At 40.5% G+C, this 23,391-nt stretch overlaps 1 protein-coding gene across 1 annotated transcript in view; it reads right to left on the reverse strand.

Moving 5' to 3' along the window:
* LOC145348565 (P-selectin-like) overlaps positions 1–22,267 on the reverse strand; it is a 57,210-nt gene extending 34,943 nt beyond the window's left edge. Inside the window, exons 1-15 of the mRNA XM_080196755.1 lie at positions 22,144–22,267; positions 20,388–20,481; positions 19,325–19,717; positions 18,857–18,964; positions 17,759–17,944; positions 17,465–17,647; positions 17,139–17,324; positions 16,322–16,507; positions 15,996–16,181; positions 15,033–15,218; positions 14,265–14,450; positions 14,060–14,167; positions 12,020–12,047; positions 10,833–10,897; positions 8,657–8,667 (exon numbers count right to left, since the gene is read on the reverse strand). Coding sequence (XP_080052881.1) covers positions 8,657–8,667; positions 10,833–10,897; positions 12,020–12,047; positions 14,060–14,167; positions 14,265–14,450; positions 15,033–15,218; positions 15,996–16,181; positions 16,322–16,507; positions 17,139–17,324; positions 17,465–17,647; positions 17,759–17,944; positions 18,857–18,964; positions 19,325–19,717; positions 20,388–20,469 — 2,094 coding nt within the window. The 5' untranslated portion in view covers positions 20,470–20,481; positions 22,144–22,267. The remainder of the gene's footprint in view (positions 1–8,656; positions 8,668–10,832; positions 10,898–12,019; positions 12,048–14,059; positions 14,168–14,264; positions 14,451–15,032; positions 15,219–15,995; positions 16,182–16,321; positions 16,508–17,138; positions 17,325–17,464; positions 17,648–17,758; positions 17,945–18,856; positions 18,965–19,324; positions 19,718–20,387; positions 20,482–22,143) is intronic.
* Between the last annotated feature and the right edge of the window lie 1,124 nt (positions 22,268–23,391).

Raw genomic sequence — 23,391 nt, forward strand, 5'->3', positions numbered from 1 at the left:
GAATTGTCATCAGTAAAATTGAAACTGTGGAGTAAAGTTTCAGTCAATAAATCAATAAATAAGTATCTTAATTGCTCTTCTGTCCTGCCGAGGTGTGAAGTCTGTTCTCCATGACGGCCTCCATTTGTAAAATCTGAAAGCAGCGGCTTCTATTCTGAGCTTTCCCCCACTCCAGTCTCATTGTATCTCCCTGGGTGCAGGGGCATCAGTGAAGATTTTATTCTGCAGCTCATTCACTGTCATTGAGGCACAGCTAAAGCAATGTAATGGGCAAAACGTATAGACAGATACATGTACAGAAAAACAGAGAACACGATAAACATAAAGAAACAAGTACTGAATCATAGAATCCCTACAGTGCAGAAGGAGGCCAGTCGACGCATTGGGTCTGCATCGACCACAATCCCACCCAGGCCCCTACCCCTATAACCCCATGCATTTACCTTAGCTAGTCCCCCTGACACTAAGAGGCAATTTAGCATGGCTAATCCACCTAACCCTCACATGTTTGGACTGTGGGAGGAAACCGGAGCACCCGGAGGAAACCCACACAGACACAGGGAGAATGTGCAATCTCTGCCCAGACAGTGTTCCAAGCCGGGAATCAAACCCAGGTCCCTGGTGCTGTGAGGCAGCAGTGCTAACCACCATGTCACCGTGCTACCTCACACTTGCTATCCCCATCAAGACATCAAGAAAACAGGAAACAGGATTTAACTTTGTTCAACGTGATGAAAATGTACTTCTTATAATGAAATTGTGTCTTATTTATCCTGAAAGTGGTGAAAACATATTTCCTGCAGATTTATTGTTCATGGAACTTTCTCTTCACTTAACCTAAAGAAAGGGATCAGTGATATTTCATCTGTAATGCTGCTTTTGGAAATATCCTTTTCACTCAACTCAATTTAGCAAATATGTTTGCTTTTTGAGAGCCTTTAAAGTTTTATAGTTACTAAAATTAAAGCATAGAGCACAGATAAGAGAGGGATCATGAAATGACCAAGATACCTGGTCAAGAATCCTGAAGAAGGATGGTTGTAAATGTGTGGATGCAGTGTTGACATTTATTATTGGTTTATTTAATTATTCCCTGTGGCTGAATGAAGAACAGAAAGAGATGTACAGGAGACGGAATCAAACATGAAAGGTGAGGAAATATGAGAAAAACCATAATATAACACAGATGCCGAGGCATTAACTAGAGAAAATATATGTGGAATATAGAGAGGGAGACAGATAAAATGGAAACTAGGACAACATTCATCACAAGATAGAAGAGACAAAGGCCAAAATTTTACCGCCTCGCTCACTCCAGAATCGGGATGGGTGAGGCTCGCAGAACAGCATTCTGTGTTGGTCTCAGGTAGGATCTTACTAGCCTTGGGTGGGCGAGGTAGTAAAATTCCGGCAAAAGGGACACAGAAAATACATCATAGATATGACTGTAACACTACATTCTGCAGTCTCTCATTTCCTTCTCTATGAATGGTATGTTTTAGCTACATAGCACACAAGAAACAATACTTTTCACTGTATGTCTATACATGCGACAACAATAAATCAAATCAAATCAAAAAACAAAATAAGCATTAATTTATCTCTCTGAGCAGAGTCCCTGCAGATTAATTAGTTACTTTAAAAATTGAGTCTCATCTTACTTTAATCTATTTCTTTTATAACATACTGAAGTCTCCATTGCTAAATTCCATTAAATGTGAACTGCAAACCACCTTTACACACCATATTAGCTGAATGGCTGAGACCATGGCAAAGCTATAATAAGATCTTACATACATAATTCAACTGAGCTGATGCCGCAGATCAGCTGAGTGCATCACCATCATTGATAATCCCTGGTATCTTCTTCATGGTGGGCATGGTGGAAGTGAGGTGTCATTTTTGATGTTGATTTACAGACACATTATGAGTTCTATCTTAGCCTTGCATGCTCTCATAGTAATTTCATGAGTTGTCAGCTGGTAGAGATAATGGCAGATTGTTGGCTCCAGAAGCTTGCCTTTCTTTCTACCTATCTCATCATTTTGTATCAGTGACTGCTTGTTGATCAGAAGGTCCTGACATTGGGCACGATCTTACCAGCTATTCACGCCATCCACTGCAGCGAGATCAGGACATTTGGTGGCCAGCCAAATCTCCATTCGCTGCAGCAGAATGGAAAAATCCTGCCAGTGTGAACAGTGATAAGATTCCAGCCACCATCTTTATTAATGGGTCATCATTTTGGTCATGGTTGAGTACGTGATTCCCAAGAGGCTTTGAGATTGTCTTTTAAAATGCTTCCATCAGCCCTAATGTGAATAGCTCCCTGGTATCACTCTGAGTAGAGCACTGGTTTTGGCTGCTGGGGGAGAATGGTCAGTATCGTGGTAATAACACTGGACTAGTAATCTAGAAGCTCAGGCTCATACTCTGAAGACAGGGCAATTGGTGGAATTTGAATTCAATTTGTAAATCTGAAATATAAAGCTAGTTTTACAGATGGTGACGTTAACAATTATCATTAACGGTTATTAAAAACCCAAGTAGTTCTCTCTTGTTGTTTAGAGAAGAAAATCTGTCATCCTTGCCCAATATAGCCTACATGTGACTCCAGATCAATGGCAATGTAACTCCTAACTACCCTCTGAACTGGCCTAGCAAGTGTCATGGATCTGCCTAGTCAGAGCAGGAATGATTTGGATATGATCTGCCCAGCAATGCATAAAGACCTGCATTGTGACAACAGTAGCCAGCATTCAAAGAGTTGATGAAATGTGATCTTTCCCAATAACAAAATTGGCAGGCATCCAGACAGAATCAGCCATAAATAGCTCTATCATCGGGGAACAGATTACCTAGATGACAGAGATCAGCGGGGGTATACAGATGCTAATTTCAAGAATCATGGATGCGAAAGATGCAGACAGCCCAAGTACACTGGGGGTGGGGCTGTTGTTGGGTGGGTGCTGTGATGGTGGAGGATGAAAGAGGAACCATGGTATGATTGCTAGCACCTATGGAAGCAGGCAGGCCAGTTTAAGATCTCACAGCCAAGAAGAATTGTAACTGCTAAGAGCTGGAGAGACCAGTTTAACATTTAAGACGTCTTAGAGCCAGGGTTGTACAGGATATTCAAACTCTGGATAGTTTTGAAATACCAGCCTCTCAATTAATAGCCAAACATAAGAACAGAAGAACATAAGAGCATAAGAAATAGGAGCAGGAGTAGGCCATCTAACCCTTCGAGCCTGCCCCGCCATTCAATAAGATCATGGCTGATCTGAAGTGGGTCAGTTCCACTTTCCCGCTTTTTCCCCATAACCCTTAATTCCCTTGCCTATCAGAAACCTATCTATCCGCGTCTTAAATATATTTAGCGAGGCAGCCTCCACCACTTCAACAGGCAGAGAATTCCAGAGATTCACCACCCTTTGAGTGAAGAAGTTCCTCCTCAACTCCGTTCTAAACTGCTCCGCCCCCTTATCTCGAGGCTGTGCCCTCTAGTCCTGCTGTCATAAGAACATAACATAAGAACATAAGAAATAGGAGCAGGAGTAGGCCATCTAGCCCTTCGAGCCTCCCCTGCCATTCAATAAGATCATGGCTGATCTGAAGTGGATCAGTTCCGCTTTCCCGCTTTCTCCCCATAACCCTTAATTCCCTTGCCTACCAAAAACCTATCTACCCGTGACTTAAATATATTTAGCGAGGTAGCCTCCACCACTTCAACGGGCAGAGAATTCCAGAGATTCACCACCCTTTAAGTGAAGAAGTTCCTCCTCAACTCCATAATTTATTTTTATATAAATCATAAACTCATAAGAATTAGGAGTAGGTCATTCAGCCCATCAATCCTACTCTATTTGATAAGAACACAGCTGATCCAATTGTGGCCTTCAGTCCATGTTCCTGCCTGTCCCCTTAAGTCTTGATTCTCTTGTCAAATCTGTCAAACTCAGCCTTGGATATGTTAAGAGTCCCAGCACCCACTCCACCCTGCAGAGGAGAATCCCCAAGATTATAGAGGCTGGCTGAGTGGAGAAAATCCTCCTCACCTCCACCTTTCATGGGGGACAACTCGGCCCGATTTTAACAGATGTGGAAGGAGTCTGAAATCATTTAAAAATGGTGAGTGGGGTCCGATACCAGAATTCCTGTCCCCATTCCTGGCGCTCCCCACTGGCACAGAACAAAGGAGTAAGCCCAGACCCTGTATTCCCAGGCCGACCAATGGGGTAGTTATCTCTCAGCATCTCTCCCCCCACTCCCCTCCCCTCCGACTGATTCCAAGCCAAGTTGTGACTCTTTCATGCCCATTCACCGCTTACACTGTGCACAGAATGAACCCAATAGTAACAATGGCATGCATGAAACAGCTTAGAAAAACACATCTTCATAATTATTTGAAAAAAATTCCGTATCACAGGGGCAATTAAACAGACCATTAAAGTATCAAAGACAGAACGTTTAAAAAATTCACACTTCAACCAAGTGCAAATAAACATTGATGAAGGAGCAGCGCTCCAAAAGCTCATGATTACCAAATAAACCTGTTGGACTTTAACCTGTGCTGTGAACTTCTTACTGTGCCCACCCCAGTCCAACACCAGCATCTCCACATCAAATGAACATTGTTCTCTTCTATCAATGTCTCAAAGGAAAAAATAACTTCTTATAACTTCATAAGGATGCCAATCATGCAAAATCACTACTTCTCTGCACCTGAGTAAACAAACTCACTCAATATTTTTGATGAGTCTGGGCTGTCTTTGAAGTTTCATTGGTTCTGTACATTGTGTATATTGGGTGAATGGGCAAGGAAAGGCTATTCTTTAGCATGGGGTTGATAAGAGGTCATGGGGCTGAGTGTAGGACATGAGTTAATACTGAGCTGGAATGGAGGTGACATGGGTGTTAGGTAGGAAAGTGATGGGATGTGTGAGGTGAGGATAGAGGGCGTAAAATATAACCAACTAACGAGGACAAAGTCCCAGAGAACCAAGGTGGACCTTTAAACAGCCCCTATTAACACTTGGCCACCCCATGGTCACTTTTGATCTGTTTTTGGGAATGATGGGGCAAACTCTACCCCACCCTTCCCCCCACTGCATGCAAAGGAGCACTTTGCACTGAAGATGGTTTACTGAATCAGGAAATTTCTCCACTTGAACTACCTGTCTTGGTAGAAAAAAAAGCTGGCCACTTATTTCAAAAAACTGCCCATGATATAATCTGTACAATGCTGGAGGCCATTCAGCCTATCAAGCCATCAATACCAACTCTCTAACAGAGTACCTTATGCAGGCACATTCCCTCGCCCTATCCCCAAAATCCCACACATTCACCATGGCTACTCCATCTAATCTTGACATCATTGGATGCTAAGGGACAATTTAACATGGCCAATCCACCTAGCTAGCACATCTTAGGACTGTGGGAGGAAACTGGACAACCGGGTAGAAATCCATAGACAGGGGCAGAACGTGTAAACTCCGCAGACAGTTATCCAAGGCTGGAATTGAACCAGTCCCTGGTGCTGTGAGGCAGCAGTGATAAACACTGGATTTCCCCACGAGGGGAAAATCCTCTGAGCATCTAGTTTGCCAAGCTCCCTCAGACCAAAAATATTTCAATAAAATCACTTCTCATTCTTCTAAAGCAATGAATATGGGTCCAACTTGCTCAACTGTTTATAAGATAAGCCCTTCAATCCAATGATCAGCCTTATCAACCTTCTCTGAACCAACTCGCCATGCGAGTATACCCCTCCAGCGAGTGCGGTCTCACCAACGCCCTGCACAGCTATAGCAAGAATTCCTTACTTCTACACTCCCTTGCAATAAAAGACAATGTTCCATTTGTCTTCCCAATTACTTGTTGAACATGCGTGCTTTGTGTACAATGACACCCAGATCCCTCTGTAGCACAGCATTCTAAACTCTCTCTCTATTTAAATAGTGCTCTGCTTTTCTATTCTTCCTGCCAAAGTGGACAACCTCGCATTTCCCCTCATGGTACTCAACCTGTCAAATCTTTGCATGCTCACTTACCCTATCTATATCCCTTTATAGACTCTCCGGGCGGGATTTTCCAGACGCACTTGCCCTAAATTGAGAAAATCCTGCCCGAGATCCATGGACCTTCCAAAGGTCCGTCCTGCCCCCATTCCGATTCCTGGGAAAATTCACCTCTTTGCGTCCTCTTCACAACTTGCTTTCCTGCCTATCATATTGTTTCATCAGTAAATGTGGCGACAGTACTGCCATTCCTTCAAAGTCATTCATATCGATTGTCAACAGTGGAGGCCCCAGCAGATCCCTAGGGGTCACACAGTTTGCCAACCTGAAGATGGCTCACTAACCTGGCTAAGATATCACCGCTCAACATCTTGGGCATGAGTGTGTGAGGGTGCAGAGCAACCACAAAGCAAGGCACCTGGGAAAAAATACAGGAGGCTGCAAAGCTGGGTGATAATACCGTGTACAATTCAAATAGAGGCAGTAAGTTACTTGAGTGGATCCCCAAAGTCATGGAAGTTGCTAAGTAAGTGCAATTTATTTTGCTCATTTTGTTTTAGATATCTTACAGTTTTGATGTTTAACAGCAGTGATCCAGTGATGACCTGATTTGATCTCAGTGAATACTTAGCCAAGCTTTTCACTGCTGAAGATTTAATCCAACCACAGAAACGAGGCCACTTGTCAAACCGGCTTATAAAACCAGGTCACAGATCTCTGCGACACCCAGATGGCACCCATCACTGTGCTGCTTCGAGTTGGGCTAGTTAAACACTCGAGGCACACTCTCATTTACAAACCTGTGCTCTCCTTTTCCTTTGAAGTAAGACGGAAAATAACGGCAAACCGTCCATCCCATCTTGATTAAACTATCCAAACCCCAGCCCGGTGACTGGTATCATTCACTCACTCCACACTTACTGTCCTTTCTGAGCGGGAAGAATCTCTCTACCTCTACGCTATCCATCCCTTTCATTATCGTATATGTCTCTATAAGATCCCCCCTCATCCTTCTAAACTCCAACGAGTACAGACCCAGTCTATTCAGTCTCTCTTCATAGTCTAACCCCCTCATCTCTGGTATCAGCCTAGTGAACCTCCTCTGCACTCCCTCCAAGGCCAATATATCCTTGCACAAGTGCGGCGACCAAAACTGCACACAGTACTCCAGCTGCGGCCTCACCAATGCCCTGTACAGTTGCTGCAAGACCTCCCTGCTTTTATATTCTATCCCCCTCGCTATAAAGGCCAACATCCCATTTGCCTTCTTGATCACCTGCTGCACCTGCAGACTGGGTTTTTGCGACTCATGCACAAGGACCCCCAGGTCCCTCTGCACCGTAGCATGCTGCAGCTTTTCACCCTTTAAATAGTAATCCCTCCTACTATTATTTCTGCCAAAGTGGATAACCTCACACTTGCTAACATTGTATTCCATCTGCCAGGTCCTCGCCCACTCGCTCAGCCTATCCAGATCCCTCTGCAGAACTTTCCACACCCTCCGCACAATTTGCTTTTCTATTCATCTTTGTGTCATCAGCAAATTTCGTTACCCTACACTCAGCCCCCTCCTCCAGATCATCTATGTAAATGGTAAATAGCTGAGACCCCAGCACCGATCCCTGGGGCACTCCACTAGTCACCAACTGCCAATCAGAATAGCACCCACTGATACCAACTCTCTGCCTCCTATTTGACAGCCAATCCTCTATCCACGCTAACACCTTACCCCCAACTCCATGCCCCCGAACCTTCTGAAGCAATCTTTTGTGCGGCACCTTATCAAATGCCTTTTGAAAATCGAGGAACACCACATCCACCGGTTCCCCTCTGTCTACTGCACTAGTCACATCCTCATAGAATTCCAATAAATTCGTCAAACACGACTTCCCCTTAACGAATCCGTGCTGCGTCTGCTCGATCGAATCATTCTTTTCTAGGTGCCTCGCTATTTCTTCTTTGATGACAGATTCAAGCATTTTTCCTACAACAAACGTTAAACTAACAGGCCTATAATTCCCTGCCTTTTGCCTGCTACCTTTTTTAAACAGCGGCGTCACATTAGCCATTTTCCAATCTTCCAGCACTTCCCCGGAATCCAGCGAAGTTTGGTAAATAATCACTAAGGCATCCACTATCACCTCTGCCATTTCTCTCAGAACCCTGGGATGCAAACATGCTGATCAGTTTCACTACAGAGACTGACTGGAGTGTTGTGTTAAACTTTCCAGTTAACAATGGGTAAAATATTCTTTTTTCAATTCTCTCATGGGATGTGGGCATTGCTGGCTGGGCCAGCATTTGTTACCTATCCCTACTTGTGAACTGAGTGGTTTGCTAGAACATTTCAGAGGGCAGTTAAGAGTCAACCATGTTGCTGTGGCTCTGGAGTCACATGTAGGCCACATCAGTTAACGACAGCAAATTTCCTTCCCTGAAGGCCATCAGCAAACCAGTTGGGTTTTTACAACAATCGACAATGATTTCATGGTCATCATGAGGTTTTTTTTTATTCCAGATTTTTTATTGAATTCAAATTTCACCATCTACCGTGGTGAGATTTAAAGCCAGGGCCCCCGAGCATTACTGTGGGTCTCTAGATTACTAATGATATGGAATAGTTAGAAAGGCCTTGCCTGTGTCCACCCTGTAGGGATCGAAAAAAGCAAATGACAGCATAATCACTTTATGTACAGCATCACATTTTATTGGAAATACAAAATGAATAACATGTCAATCAAGAAATTAATACATTAATACATTAATTAACAACGGATAAATAAATTATCGAATCCTTACATACAATGAGGAAAACATCTTGCAAACATTTTTAAAAACACTCATACTTTCCAGTGAGCACTGTTAAAAAATGATACATTAAGGCTTTCCAATCTCTGATTTCTTTCTTTAAGTAAATGTTGTACTTATTTTGGTGAGGGAGATCACTGCTGAGGAATAGAACTTTATTTCAATTTTCATGTGGAATAATTTTGCATTGTTTTACTAAAATTATTCTCACTAATAGGGTCCCCAATGGGCTTATTCTCCATGCGGACATGTCATCAATTTATCAATTTAAATCTTGTCAAATTATTCTCCCACCACAATGATATTGGGAGCCACTAAGTGACCAGCTACAGTGCAAGTTATTTGTTCCTGAATTTTCACACAAGTTTATATCCTAATTATCTTTTCACAATGTGAGGGAGTAACCCCTGTCAGCTCACCAAAAAAAATGTGATGGACAACTCAAAAATTATAAATATCCAAACGCATAGAGCCACATAAATAACAGCAAGCCACAGTTGTAATAAATGTAGTTTCTCTGATGAGATAACTGCACAGATCTATCATTCACTCTTTGGGTAATATCTCAGCCATAGGGAAGAATTAAATAAACCAATAATAAATATCAACTGTGCACCCACATATTTAACTAATATATATCGATACAGCGAGTAAAGAAATATTACAGAACAATGTAATACATTCAATGCTCCTTGTGCAGTTTCACTCTGATTCACAAAAGAATCATTTCTACTATCATACCAAATGGAGTTTGATTTTTAATCTGTTTGTCATAAGGAAATTGACTACCTCACCATTCAGTTTGTTGTTCTATACATTATCATCTACATATTTAGTAAATGAAATCTTGAGTTCAACTAGTCTCCTAACAAATTATACTGGAATCATGTGCGTTCATTTTCAGGTCTGTTGAAGTTAGATTTCACAAAACCTGCAGTAGGTTTAGGCACGAGTGAGTTGTGACATTGGGAAGCGTGGACGCCAATTTGTTCACAACTTCCTAAGAAAATTGCTGGCTAGAGGCTTTGAAGGAGGGAAAAGTAAGTGAGGACATAATCCTGGGCCCGAAACAAAGGCGAAGGAGCCGGCCAAGATGTAGGCTGCTTTCCTGCCTTCATAGAAAATGCTATATGATATAGAAAGAAAACTGAAGGATAGGACAAAGAATTTTTTTTAAAACTCAGTTTAGTTTTTTTTACAAGTGTAGTGCTTGAAATTATATTAAACACATTTGACAAACAATAAATTACCCCATCCCTGAGTGTGTTTGTACTTCATGTATGAGCCATAGAAGCCACTAGTAACATATGCATGCTACACTGTAAACAAACTGTGCAAAACTGTTGCTATATATAATCTATTCTGGAAACATCACTGAAATAACAAATTGTTTGATATCAATCACGGTTCCAACTTCTGCCACCTTTACGCAGAATTGTTTCATTTTCCGGTGGTCTATTGTCATCTCAACTCTCGCTGCTATTTTCTATAAGTGACATATTTGCCATTAATATAACAGCCATAAAAGTGAAGTCTTGGAACTTAATTCTGAGATGGCAAACATCAGTATCTTCACACGATGAATTGTGCAGTAAACTTTACTGCCTTATCATTGGCACTTGTCTTTCAGAAAGACGGCAAATTGTTGTTAACTAAATTCAAGGCAGGGAACTGAATCCTGTTTGTGGGGGGAGATCCATCCATTTATAAATGATACCAGTTTGGTGTGGAAGAGGCAAAACAGTGATCTTGAAAATGATTGCCGATCCTTTCTTAGACTTTACTGTTCGTTGAACAATAAAAACTGTCAAAGATCTGTAATAAGAAATGCAAAGAACAATTAGAGCTATTTGGCATGCTGTCCTAATGATTTCACTCTTGAAGCTTAAAGATTTATTCTTTTGATTCCAACAGAAATTGCTGAAGGTTTCAGTGTAGTTGTCTCACTGGTTCCAGCAGAAATGTTTGATCATGGTTAATGATGATAAGGTGTCTCACCTCAGCACATGTTGTCACTGTGTTCATCATTCGCCTTGTAAGTTCCTGATATTTTATCCTGACTTTCATTCCTGGAAAAAGGAAAGTATTTATTAGCATTAAAAAAATGAAATTAGTTTGTGCCCAACAAATTTTAAAATGAAATTTACTGTACATTTTTCCCTCTGGCCCTTACAGTGCTAACAGTGTATGGTTTTGTGATTACTGACATCCCATTTTAATCTGTGAGCTGACACAGCAAGGTTTGTTCAGCTACTTGGCCAAGTAGAACATCTCAGTCAGCTCAAATCCCATGTGTGCCCTGTCCACACATGATTGGCTACAGTGATTCTAACTGATTGCCTATCTCAGCCCTTGCTTGGTGCATTAACCCAGCTGAGAGTTGTTAATGCAGCACAGCATCTGAATAATGCAGGCACCGTCTTGTTTTAGAAGGCTCGGTGTACATTGCATGGTGCCACCTGCAGCTGAGATTATAGAATCCTACAGTGCAGAGGGAGGCTATTTGGCACATTGAGACTGCATTGACCACAATCACATCCAGGCCCTATTCCCATAACCCTATGCATTTACCCTGCTAATCCCCCTGAAACTAAGGGCAATTCATCATGGCGAATCAACCTAACCCCTATATCTTTTCGCTGTGGGAGGAAACCAGAGTACCCAGAGGTAGGTTCTTTACTCAGAGGGTAGTAAGGTTGTGGAATGCCCTGCCCGCAGCAGTTGTGGACTCACCAACTTTAAGGGCGTTCAGATGGTCAGTGAATAGGCATATGGATAACATTGGAATAGTTTAGGTTAGAGGGTCATTAGATTGGTTCCACTGGTAGGCGCAACATCGAGGGCCGAAGGGCCTGTACTGCGCTGTAATGTTCTATGTTCTATGAAACCCACGCCAACACAGGGAGAAAATTCAAACTCCACACAGACAGTGACCCAAGGCCGGAATTGAACTTGGATCCCTGGCGTTGTGAGTCAGTAGTGCTGACCATTGTGCTACTGTGCCGCCTCATGTCAGAAAATGGTTTCACTTCAACGTACAAAGCCATTACATACTGTTCCAGTAATTATAAACCTTGGGATCACTGAGTTTACATAAAGCCACAGGTCATGCAGAAGAGAATAACATTTAATCATAGCCATGTGGCATCTCACTTCTAAATAAGATCATTTTAAAAATTACAAATTTTTACCTTAGAAGTGAAAACTTCTTTGCTTGTGCTAAAAGGGAAAGAAGAAAAGAAAGTTAATTGATTTTATTTTTTCTCAGAAGGAGTCTTTCAGACAAGACACTCAGTTCATTGTGATATAGAGAACTGAATTTTCATACAATCTATCAACAAAGTAACGATGGACCAACTACTATTAAAATTGTTATAATTAGGGCCAATTATTTATTGCAATATATGACTGTCAATGGTCAGAGCTGCTTAAAGTACCATTTTCATTTCCTCTAGGATTCCTTATGCAAAGTGTGACACTAAATTGCACCGCATACTAAATACGGAAGTGTGTGTCGCATGACATAGGATGTTATGCACTGCTGGATCACTTGCCTCAGGTATAAAATCAGTAGCAGAAAGAGACATTTAAATGTGGATAGAGAATTGTATGATGAACAGAAAGAGTTTGTGTAATTTCAGATCATTTTAAACAGAAACTGATTCCCTGAAGCAGCACTTGCTGGAAATGCTGCTTCAGAATTTGGGATTTCATACAGCCATGTGTATGATGGTCTTTCAGAGAATCGATGTCTACTTGATGGGCTGAATGGCCTTTTCCTGCACTGTACCGATTCTGTTTGCATCTTCTCCGTTTTGACTTGATTTAGATGCAGTACCCAGTGTGAAAAGTGCTAAAGGGCTGCCCATCCCTCCCTACTTGTTTTGTTTATTGTTAATTTTGTTTTTGATCAACATGGCCTTTACTCATCATGGTTTTTTTATCAGGGGACAGACTCCACCCTTAGAGCAGGAAACCCTCAATATTTATCAGCTCAACAATCTAAGCAAGAGGTGTATGTGAGCACGTACTCTTGTTTTTCTAATAATTTTTTCATATGCAAATCGTTTGTAAGATGTTAGGTTAGCGTTGGAATCACACTTCATGGTAGTATTAATGAGCATTAGTAACATTAGTGTGAAATTTCTCCTTTTGCAATTTAAATAAAAAGTGACAATGGGAATTGTCAATATGTTTATTAACATCACAGAATGATTTCAATCCTTATAGTTTTTATTCTTTGTACTTCGTGACCTACTTAAGTTGTTGTACTTTTGCCCAGATTTCCTCATTGGATTTCCACACCTGCTATTTTCTACCGTGGCAGAATAGTGTCTGAAGCAGATCTCTACAACTGAGAACAGTCAATAATGATTGTAGATACTCTGAGAGGAAATATGCTTCCACAAGGTGTGTCCCTTTCAATTTCTGTGCCATCAACTATTGCATCCCCCCCCCCACCCCCCGCAACCCACCCCATCCCACCCCCCATGCATTGAGGTGGGCATAAAACACAACTTCAGCTATTGGATCTAACACTCCATCTCAGAGGAACAGTAGCCAGAGATTTGTATAAAAGTGAAATACTGCGGATGCTGGAATCTGAAACAAAAAGCAGAAAATGCTGGAAAATCTCAACGGGTCTGACAGCATCTGTGGGGAGAGAATAGAGCCAACGTTTTGAGTCTGGATGATCCTTCATCAGAGCTGAGAGTAAAGAGAATCATTTACATTCCCTTTGTCCCATTCCATCCCTGCACCTTCATGGTATAAATCTCCACTGATTCTCTTTGCTCTCAGCTCTGACAAAGGGTCATCCTGACTCAAAACGTTGGCTCTATTCTCTCCCCACAGACGCTGTCAGACCTGTTGGATTTTCCAGCATTTTCTGTTTTTGAGTTAGAAACTTGTGTTTGAGGGGAATAAAGTTTAATTGACAATTCATAATGGGGTTCAAACTCCAGGAATCCAAAGGGAAGCTAGTTCTTATATGGGATTGACTAGGAACTGTTTTATAGTCCAATAACTATGATAGCAGACTAAGTGTGCGTGTGTCTGTCCTTGGATAGAGTTGTGCCACTCTAAACACTCTGAGGGGATGTATTCTGAAGTGCAGATGGACCATGACATGTCATGCAGTGCTTTCTGGTCAAACAATAATAGCTGAAATCTGATCAAAACCTACACAGAAAATTGTAAGAATAGAAAGTGAAAATGAAAGGTATAATTACTTTTCTTTCTGAGCAGTCTCACTATCCAGCCTATCAGTGTTAGCGCGGAGATGCCAGATGCAACAGCTGTCACTGCCAATACGGATGAATAATTTTCAGGCAATTGTTCTGGATTTAGGAATAGATGAAAAACCAGCATTAAATCCATCACAGGATATTTCAATACATGTGATTAGTAAGAAGGCTTTAAAATGAAATAACATACTTTCGCAGACTGGTACTAGTGATGACCACATTCCTGATTCCTCACACTGAAGACTCACTGACCCATTCAGTGAGAAACCTTTCCCACAGCCAAAGTCACAAGCTGAAAGGTAATTAAAGGTTCCAATTGGATGGGAACAGTTCATGTTCCCGTTTCTAGGACTCTCTGGGACATCACATTTCACAGCTGCAATGAAAGGCCAAAAAACTATTGTAAATGATTACAGTTTGTCAAGCCATGCTAAAAAAAAATATGTTTCTACATCATTTGAGATTAATGAAACATGTAAGCCAAAGATTGTAAAGAACACACTATGTAAGCAGGGATAATAAATGAAGGCTGAGCATAGCTCCACACCCCAGCTTCTTGGATCCTTTTAATCCAAATCCTTCAACACTGCTGAAATAACATGCTGACTTGTAGGTAAGATCTCTAGCAGGATGGAAACACATTATGCGGATTTGTTCTGAGAACATCATTATCTTAGGTGGCAATAGCATCATTCAAAAAGCTGTAATTCTGTCAATATGTCTCTTCAGGAGTAATATAAAGACCTCATCTTTGTAACTGAGAGACTATTAATTGATATCTCTTAGAGATGGACCCTTGTATGTATGTCATAGCAATAAATTTAACGCACTGTAGAGGCATTAATTTGAAATTATAAAGAGATGATTCTCAGATTTCTAAATTGATTAGCAACAGAAGAAACTTCAGAAGCAGTTTTAAAACATGTTTTCAGCTGGTACCATTTGAACTGAAAATTACCTTTACAGATTGGCATTGGTGTTGTCCATTGGCCTGTAGCTTCACACTTAATGCTGCTTGATCCACTCAATACAAATCCTTCTGTGCAGCTAAAGTCACATGTTGAGTTGTAACTGAATGGTGCAGTTGGTTTTGAGCATGTTACAATAACCTGGTCTCGGTTCTCCAGTTTTTTACACTGTACAGCTGAAACATACAAAGGAGTTGTTCAGTTGTGATACATGATGCAAAGAAATTTAGGTTCATACATTCCATAAGCTATAAGGGGAGTACAGCAAAGGTTTGCCAAGCTGATTCCCGGATGGCAAGACTGTCATATGAGGAGAGACTAAGTCAATTAGGATTATATTCACTGGACTTTAGAAGAGTGAGAGGGGATCTTATAGAAACTTACAAAATTTGAATAGGTTTATTCAAGATAAATTCAGAAAGAATGGTGGGGGAGTCCAAAACCAGGAGTCATAGTTTGAAGATAAGAAGTAAACATTTTAGAACTGAGGAGAGGAGAAATTTCTTCACCAAGAGAGTCTTGAATGTATGGAATTCACTACCACAGAAAGTAGCTGAAGCCAAAATGTTGTTTGATTTGAAGAAGGAATTAGATATTGCTCTTGGGGTTAAAGGGATCAAGGCATATGGGGAGCAAGGCAGAATCCGAACAATGAATTTGATGATCAGCCATGATCGTAATGAATGGCATAACAGGCTTGAGGAGCCGAATGGCTTACTCCGGCTTCTATTTTCGATATCTATTTGCGAGCCTACACATCTCTGTTGAAGTCTATGTTCCAAATTAACATCATAATGCCAGCAGCATTACCAAAATTTTAATTTGAATTATGCCAACTGCATTATTGCTATACTCAGAACAAGCCTGACAGCCCACCTTCAAATGTTGGGTTTTGTGTTTAGATCACTTTTAACTCTAACATTCTTTAATCTTTAGAATTTATTTGCCTCTACCTTCACAGCTGGGGACAGGCGCTGACCATTCTCCAGATGCTCCACACTCCAGTCTCTCTGATCCTCGGAGCTCAAACCCATCAGCACAGCTGAAGTCACATGTTGAGTTGTAACTGAAACCTCCAATGGGATGAGAACAGTCCATCTTTCCTTGTCCAGGAATCATTGGACTTTCACATTTCACAACTGAAACAAACATCAAACAATTACAAATCCACATAAGTAAATAGGAAAGTTCCCACTCTGAAGTTAATTTATCTGAAATCTAGTCTATTGAATAATTCTTGTCTCTACTTTTTATTCCTGAGTAATAGTTCACATGTTACCTTCACAGCTGGGGACAGGTGCTGACCATTCTCCAGATGCTCCACACTCCAGTCTCTCTGATCCTCGGAGCTCAAACCCGTCAGCACAGCTGAAGTCACATGTTGAGTTGTAACTGAAACCTCCAATGGGATGAGAACAGTCCATCTTTCCTTGTCCAGGAATCATTGGACTTTCACATTTCACAACTGAAACAAAGATCAAACAATTATAAATCCACATAAACAGGAAAGCTCCCACTCTGAATATATGAAAGCCTGTCTATTGAATACATCTCAAGTTTTTACTTTTCATTCTGTAATGACTGTAATCAGGCCATTGATGTTGGCCTGTTGGAATATGAACTCCCAGATTAAGGAGTCAATTGATGGGCCAGTGAGTCTTTTCCTTGCATGTAACCAGGAGGGTCAGTTCCTCTGGCACTCCAGAAAGTAGACTGCTGATTGATAGCACTCTGTGTACTGCTGTTGGAATTGTAAATAAAGGGATTTTGGTGAAGGGACTTCTGCCTCCAAAGACTTATTACAAATTCCTTGGAAAATTAGATTCCCAGCATCTCATGGGCATTTGGCTGAAGTGAAGAAGTAGAACTGAGAAGGTTAAACCACTGAAAAGAGTAGGGTGAGGGTTTGCTGTTGATGAATGGAAAATATGGAACATCAGGAAAGTACTGGGCAAATCAGAGAGGACTGGAGGGTGGACAGCATCAGTGAATGGACAGAGGGAGGAGTGACAGTGAACAGAGAGTTGTTTGTGACGCCATGTGGATTGTGACTAATTGTGGATGGATGGATTCCTGGGTACAAGTTTACACGCTACCTTCACAGCTGGGGACAGGCGCTGACCATTCTCCAGATGCTCCACATTCCAGTCTCTCTGATCCTTGGAGCTCAAACCCGTCAGCACAGCTGAAGTCACATGTTGAGTTGTAACTGAAATCTCCAAAGGGATGAGAACAGTCCATCTTTCCTTGTTCAGGAATCATTGGACTTTCACATTTCACAACTGAAACAAAGATCAAACAGTTACAAATCCACATAAATAAATAGGAAAGTTCCCACTCTGAAGTTAATTTATCTGAAATCTAGTCTATTGAATAATTCTTGTCTCTACTTTTTATTCCTGAGTAATAGTTCACATGTTACCTTCACAGCTGGGGACAGGTGCTGACCATTCTCCAGATGCTCCACACTCCAGTCTCTCTGATCCTCGGAGCTCAAACCCGTCAGCACATCTGAAGTCACATGTTGAGTTGTAACTGAAATCTCCAATGGGATGAGAACAGTTTTTGAATCCTTGAGGAATTTCCAGGTCTCCACATCTTGCAGCTATAAACATATAAATTATGAAATTGAATATAAACTTAAAGACCCTCATCTGTAAATGTTCTAAATTCTGACTCTGCTCTTCCTTTTGGTGGGTATTGTTGGAGATTATACCTTCACAGCTGGGTGTTTCTGCTGTCCACATTCCTGTTGCATTGCACTGGAGACTCTGAGAACCCTGCAGTGTAAACCCTGCTGCACACTGGAATTCACACTTGGAGTCAAAGCTGAAATTTCCATTCGGATGGATGCAGTTCATGGTCGCTTGTTCAGGAACATTGAGAGTGGTACACTGTTCAACTGGACAGGAGAGATTGCAATAATGTATTAGTTATTGTGCTATAATTTCCTTTTATATATTTGTATAAAAACCGCTTCATGAAATTAGAGCAGGGGCTCACAAATTTAAACCTTCAGAAGTCAGACTTGGCTCTTATATTCGGAAATTATTTGTCACTGACTAAGTAATGCGTGGAATGGATTGCCAGATAGAGCAGTGGAAAATAAAATTCAGGAACCATTTAAGAAGTAATTGCAAGACAGTGGGGAAAGGGTATTAGTGACGTTCTGGATGGATGTACTGCAATGGGCTGAAGATGTCATTCATCCATAGTGATAATGCAGTCTTCACAATTTGTCTTATATCTGGTTAATATTTAAATGTTTTCAATAGGTTTTCTGAATATTTTGGCAGTCATTTCTGAACTTGCTTGTGTATTGTCATTGACTCCTCATATGAAGAAAATCTCTCTTCAGTCTATGATGGTTTAGCTGGTCTAAGCTCAAGTAGAAACATGAACATTCGGCCCTGGTTCTCATGAACTGGTTAGAGAAGATCCTGGATCTGAGTGATCAACCTGACCTTGCTTCTGCTCACAACCTACAGTCCTCTACTGGAAACTAAGAGTGTATTATCATGGAATAAGGCAAGACCATCCCAGGGTTTTGGATTAATAAATGAAGAAATATCACTAGGGTGAAATGGTGATGGCTGAGCAGCAGCCATGTAACTACACCCTGTAAAGATTTACCATTAAAATGAGATGAGGAGAAAAAATCCACAGGCAAAAAGAAACACAGCTTGACAATCATTAGAATTCAGATTACTGATGAGTGCAAAAGATTAATTCAATGTATACCTAAAATAATTGATCATGTTACTTGATACAAGTCAGCTCACACTCTCAGTGAAGATGAATGACATGTCCTTACCATGTTCGCACTCTTGCCCATAGTATCCAGCATTGCATGCACATGTGTAGTTTCCAATATTCTCGACACATTCTCCATGACCACTGCATGAAGTGGAAGTGCATGAAGCTGAAAAAGAGACAATATAATTCCAAAATCAATGCATATTAATACGCTGCACACAGAAGAACATAAACATAAGCTCCTTTTTAAGTCAGTACTATACTGACATTGTCACAATGAGCATTGTATTTAAATTATTCAATTTGATCATATTTACAGGGTAATTAAAGAATATCTTACCATGTGGAAATCACAAATTGTCTTATTTTAATGCCTGATCTCATATTTAGAGATTACTGATAAATTATCCTGTTTCAGTTAGAAAGGGTATTTGAATAATGTACCAAAGACTCTGAGATTAAGCATAATTGTAATAGTAACTCATTAAACTGATTAAACTAATCTTTGGTCAATTTGCCTTCTTACCTATGTAACACAAAGGTCTTTTCTTCTTATTACAGTTGATATCGTTCCACTTCCCTGTATCTTTCTCCCTTTTGATGTACATTTCTACGCAGTCTTCATTCCCATCTACTCCTACATTATTAGGTTCATTCTCAGCCCAGTTCTCTGCTTCTTTGGTGAGAGGTTTGTTAGTACCAACCCAGGTCCAAGTGTCATTTACTTTCCTTATTCCAATCCAGTAGTAATGTTTTGCATAAGGCATCTCTTTATTCAAATACTCAATTTCTTCTGCATTCTGGATTGCAACTAGATCTGTGTAACGTCGTTGGCAGAAATGTCTTGCATTGTCCCAGATCATACTTTCATTAATATATTTATAGGTCCAGCCTTGGATTCTTCCCAGAAGCATTAGTTCTATAAAGAAAAGAGGAATTTGAATGAATGAGTAATCTTCACACTGTTTGAATGAATTTATTTCCTGACTTACATGTTTTGTACCAAATGTTGTGTTTATTATCTTTGGGAATGTGTTGGGAAGTGGAATATGTTCGCACTTCTAGTTCTAATAGCAGCATCAGGCATTGTCACGTGTATTTAGAAGCAAAGGTAGATTGCTCTACAGAATAATCTCCTCTGTGACAGTCTGATGTATCCCCGTTGCCCACACCATCTCTGGCATTTCTGAGTAAACACAGTAAAAAGTCTGACAACACCAGGTTTTAGTCCAACCTGGTGTTGTCAGACTTTTTACTGTGTTTACGCCAGTCCAACGCCGGCATACCCACATCATTTCTGAGTAAGATAGATGTTAGTCCTAACTAAGGCACAGATTGGTGCCAACACAAGAAACTGGATCCTTGTAATCATCTGACAGAGGAGTTTGAATGGATTTGGAGATTTCAGAGGTCTAACTTACTTAATTATCAATTCCAGATACTTTTCTTGTGTCAGTTCTTGTAGTATTTCAGAAATATTATTTGCAACCCAAGGCAGTGCATTTAAGAATGAAGTATGATAGAAGTCACCCATATTGGTCAAAAAGCTGTTTTATTGCAGCTTCTATTTAATGTTACTTGTTTCTTACCAAGAACAATGAGGGTGAAGAACCACAGTTGACTTCCACCTTTCCGAACCAATGGAGATTGTTGATTCAACTTCTTCATCATTTTGCTGTAAACCTGCAGGGAATAAGCTATGATTAAACATTTTCAAACAGGAGTCAGCACATTGAGCTCCAGTTTACCCTGATTCAACCATTGACACATAGGTGACAGTTTGAGGCTACTGGCTCCACATGTCTCTAAGGGAATATTAATCTGACGTTAAGTTAGTATCTGTGCTAGGGTTCTGACTTAATTAAGAAAATTCATATCCAGAGGAGCTGATGTTGTGAGTCCAGATGACCCTTTGTCAAAGGATCATCTGGTCTTGAAACGCCAGCTCTTTTCTCTCCTTACAGATGCTGCCAGAACTGCTGAGATTTTCCAGCATTTTCTCTTTTGGTTTCAGATTCCAGCATCTGCAGTAATTTGCTTTTCTCCTTGTAGCTGGACATTTCTCTCCAATGTTCATACACACATATTACTAACAGCCTCTTGAAATCTATTATGCAATTAATAAGGAGAGAGGTGTCAATTATGTAACAATGCTCTTAAGAGTTGGAGGAAGGATTTGCCAATACTAATTTGTTACAATTTTCTGGTTAAAAATTATGGGGAAATGAATCTTAAGCCTCGACTGAAGAATAGCCAAAATACACCAATGGATTTTGTGCTAGGATTTAGAGCAATTTCACCCCACGTTTTACATGACTGATTAACCTCAGAGCCCAGTGTAGCAGATTTGAAGTCAGCTAATTAATACCAACCTGTGTATACAGTGTGATATCAGACCCACCACTCACAACAAAGGCAGAGATGCTTGACCTGTCTGACATGAATATCACTTACTTTAATTATTTAATTACCCCGATAATAGTAACCCTAGAAATATTATTTACTGTCTTTATTTTATCTCTTACTTTCCTCCTGAAGAAAACAGTTTTGTTTCAGTTAAATAAAAACACACTTGTGGCCATCCTGATTGGCTGTGAAACTGACACCGCAACATGATTCAAAGTTAATTCCAAGGGAGACCAAATTTGTAAGATATCAAAATATCACAGTTTCAGCATTTTTGTAATAATGTTACTAAACTTACCTGGGGATATGAGTGTTCCTAACTTTTACAAGGGGTAAGATTGCACGATAGATTGGAAATATTTTAAATAGAATTTGAATCAAGCCTGATACTTTCACCTAAACAATACATATTTTGCACAATTCACACCACAATTTGAAGTCTAAGTATTTTGATTCTACTGCTTTCTGACTTATTGATGAATTCTATTAAAGAACACTGTTGACCAATTTACTCACAGTAGCCCGTACTGTTCATTGTTTTCTTCCTTCCTTTAATTCCCCTTTGCTGTTCTTCTTTGGAGCAGAAGTTAAGGTTCCACGTTCGGCTCCAACATGCTGGACTCAGGAGAGGGCAAATCCACTTGGATTCCCAACCCTGATTGCTAACCAGTAGCTTTTACAGGACGGTCTATTGTGTAGCTTTTGGATGTGGAGACAATCTGACCCCACAACTGTGATTCCCATGAGCTGAAGAGTCTGTTTAGGATCATATCTGAACTGTGGCCATTTGATCAAAAGACTAAAAGACCCATCAAACCACACTTCGGGAGGTGAAGGGACTTAAAGAGAGGAGAGAAGAGCTTTTCCCTTTCAAAGAAATAAAAGTTTGATAAAGCTATTTGAAAATTTGCGTGCAGTTAGCACACCAGTCTGTCTTACCTTATCAAATTCAGTCTCAGATCACTCCTGTTGATTCTGGTATTCTACACGTGGCCAGTTGAATGTTGAATGAGTGTTGAGAAATGTTTCTGGCTGTCTATCTGCTCAGGAAAGGCGCAATGCCTGAAAGGTTATCTTTGCAGATTGACACTTTCACTGCAGCTGCTAGCGAACTTTATATCCTCTTTCATGCAAGCAGTTACTCAACTTCCTGACCTTCCCAGAAAATTCCCTGTGACGTTGACTGATTAGAATAAAATAGACGGAACTCCATTGTGGAATCTCCCGAAGTGTAAGGAGCAACATCAGAGATTTTATCTGTTGCCTGTTATGAACTAAGCAAAGTCATCATTTTTCATGTAGTTTCCTACAATGAATTTCTTATTTTTTGTGCAACTTTTCAACAAAACTGGAAGCATGATAATATTTTTAAAAAAGCACATCCAAATATATAGTAACTGAACTGAGTGCTAGAAAGAGGAATTTACTTTTTAACAAATGTCAGCTATGATAGCAATAGAGATTCTAGGCTCTGTCTCAATGCATCACGGCTACCAGGATTTTGCTTTTCTGGTCAACTCCATATTTGAGTCTCTCCAATCATTTTTCCAATCTGCCACAGCACTGAAAATACATTAATCAAAATCATGAATGTCATCCTCTATGACATAGTGCCCAAACTCTCCTCACTCTTCTCAGGATTTCTCTAGTCTTTAACAAGGCTGACCCTTTCATTCTGCTCCAATGCTTCTGCAATGTCCAGCTAAGTTGAACTGCTTCACTTAGTTCCACTCTTACCTAGAGAATATACTGCAATAATCTTTTTTCCCCACATCATTACCTACAGAGTCTCCATCTCCTTTACTCACTTCTTTCCCTGCCATTTCTCATCTCTATATTGCTCCTTGTGACATCAGTTGAAGACACAACTCAAATTCCACGTGCTCTCTGATATCGTTCATCATCACATCTCTCGGATTACTCCAGGATCTCTGCAAGGTTAGTCAGCTTGTCCAACATCTGACATTGTGTGAGCAAATTCCCAATAACTAAACACTTGGAAGACCGAACACATTTCCTTGAATCCCTGTCACAAACCCAATTTTCCTCACCAGTAATTCCATCCATCAGCTTGGCTACCCTCTCAAACCAAATCAGACTATTCACATCCTTGGTAACCTATCTGATGCTGAGCTGAATTTTTGATCTCATCGCCTATCCCACATAAAGAAAACTTACCTAGTCTCA

Source organism: Carcharhinus amblyrhynchos, chromosome 9 (assembly GCF_965287045.1).
Source record: "Carcharhinus amblyrhynchos chromosome 9, sCarAmb.v2.hapA, whole genome shotgun sequence".
Classification (NCBI taxonomy): Eukaryota; Metazoa; Chordata; class Chondrichthyes; order Carcharhiniformes; family Carcharhinidae; genus Carcharhinus; species Carcharhinus amblyrhynchos.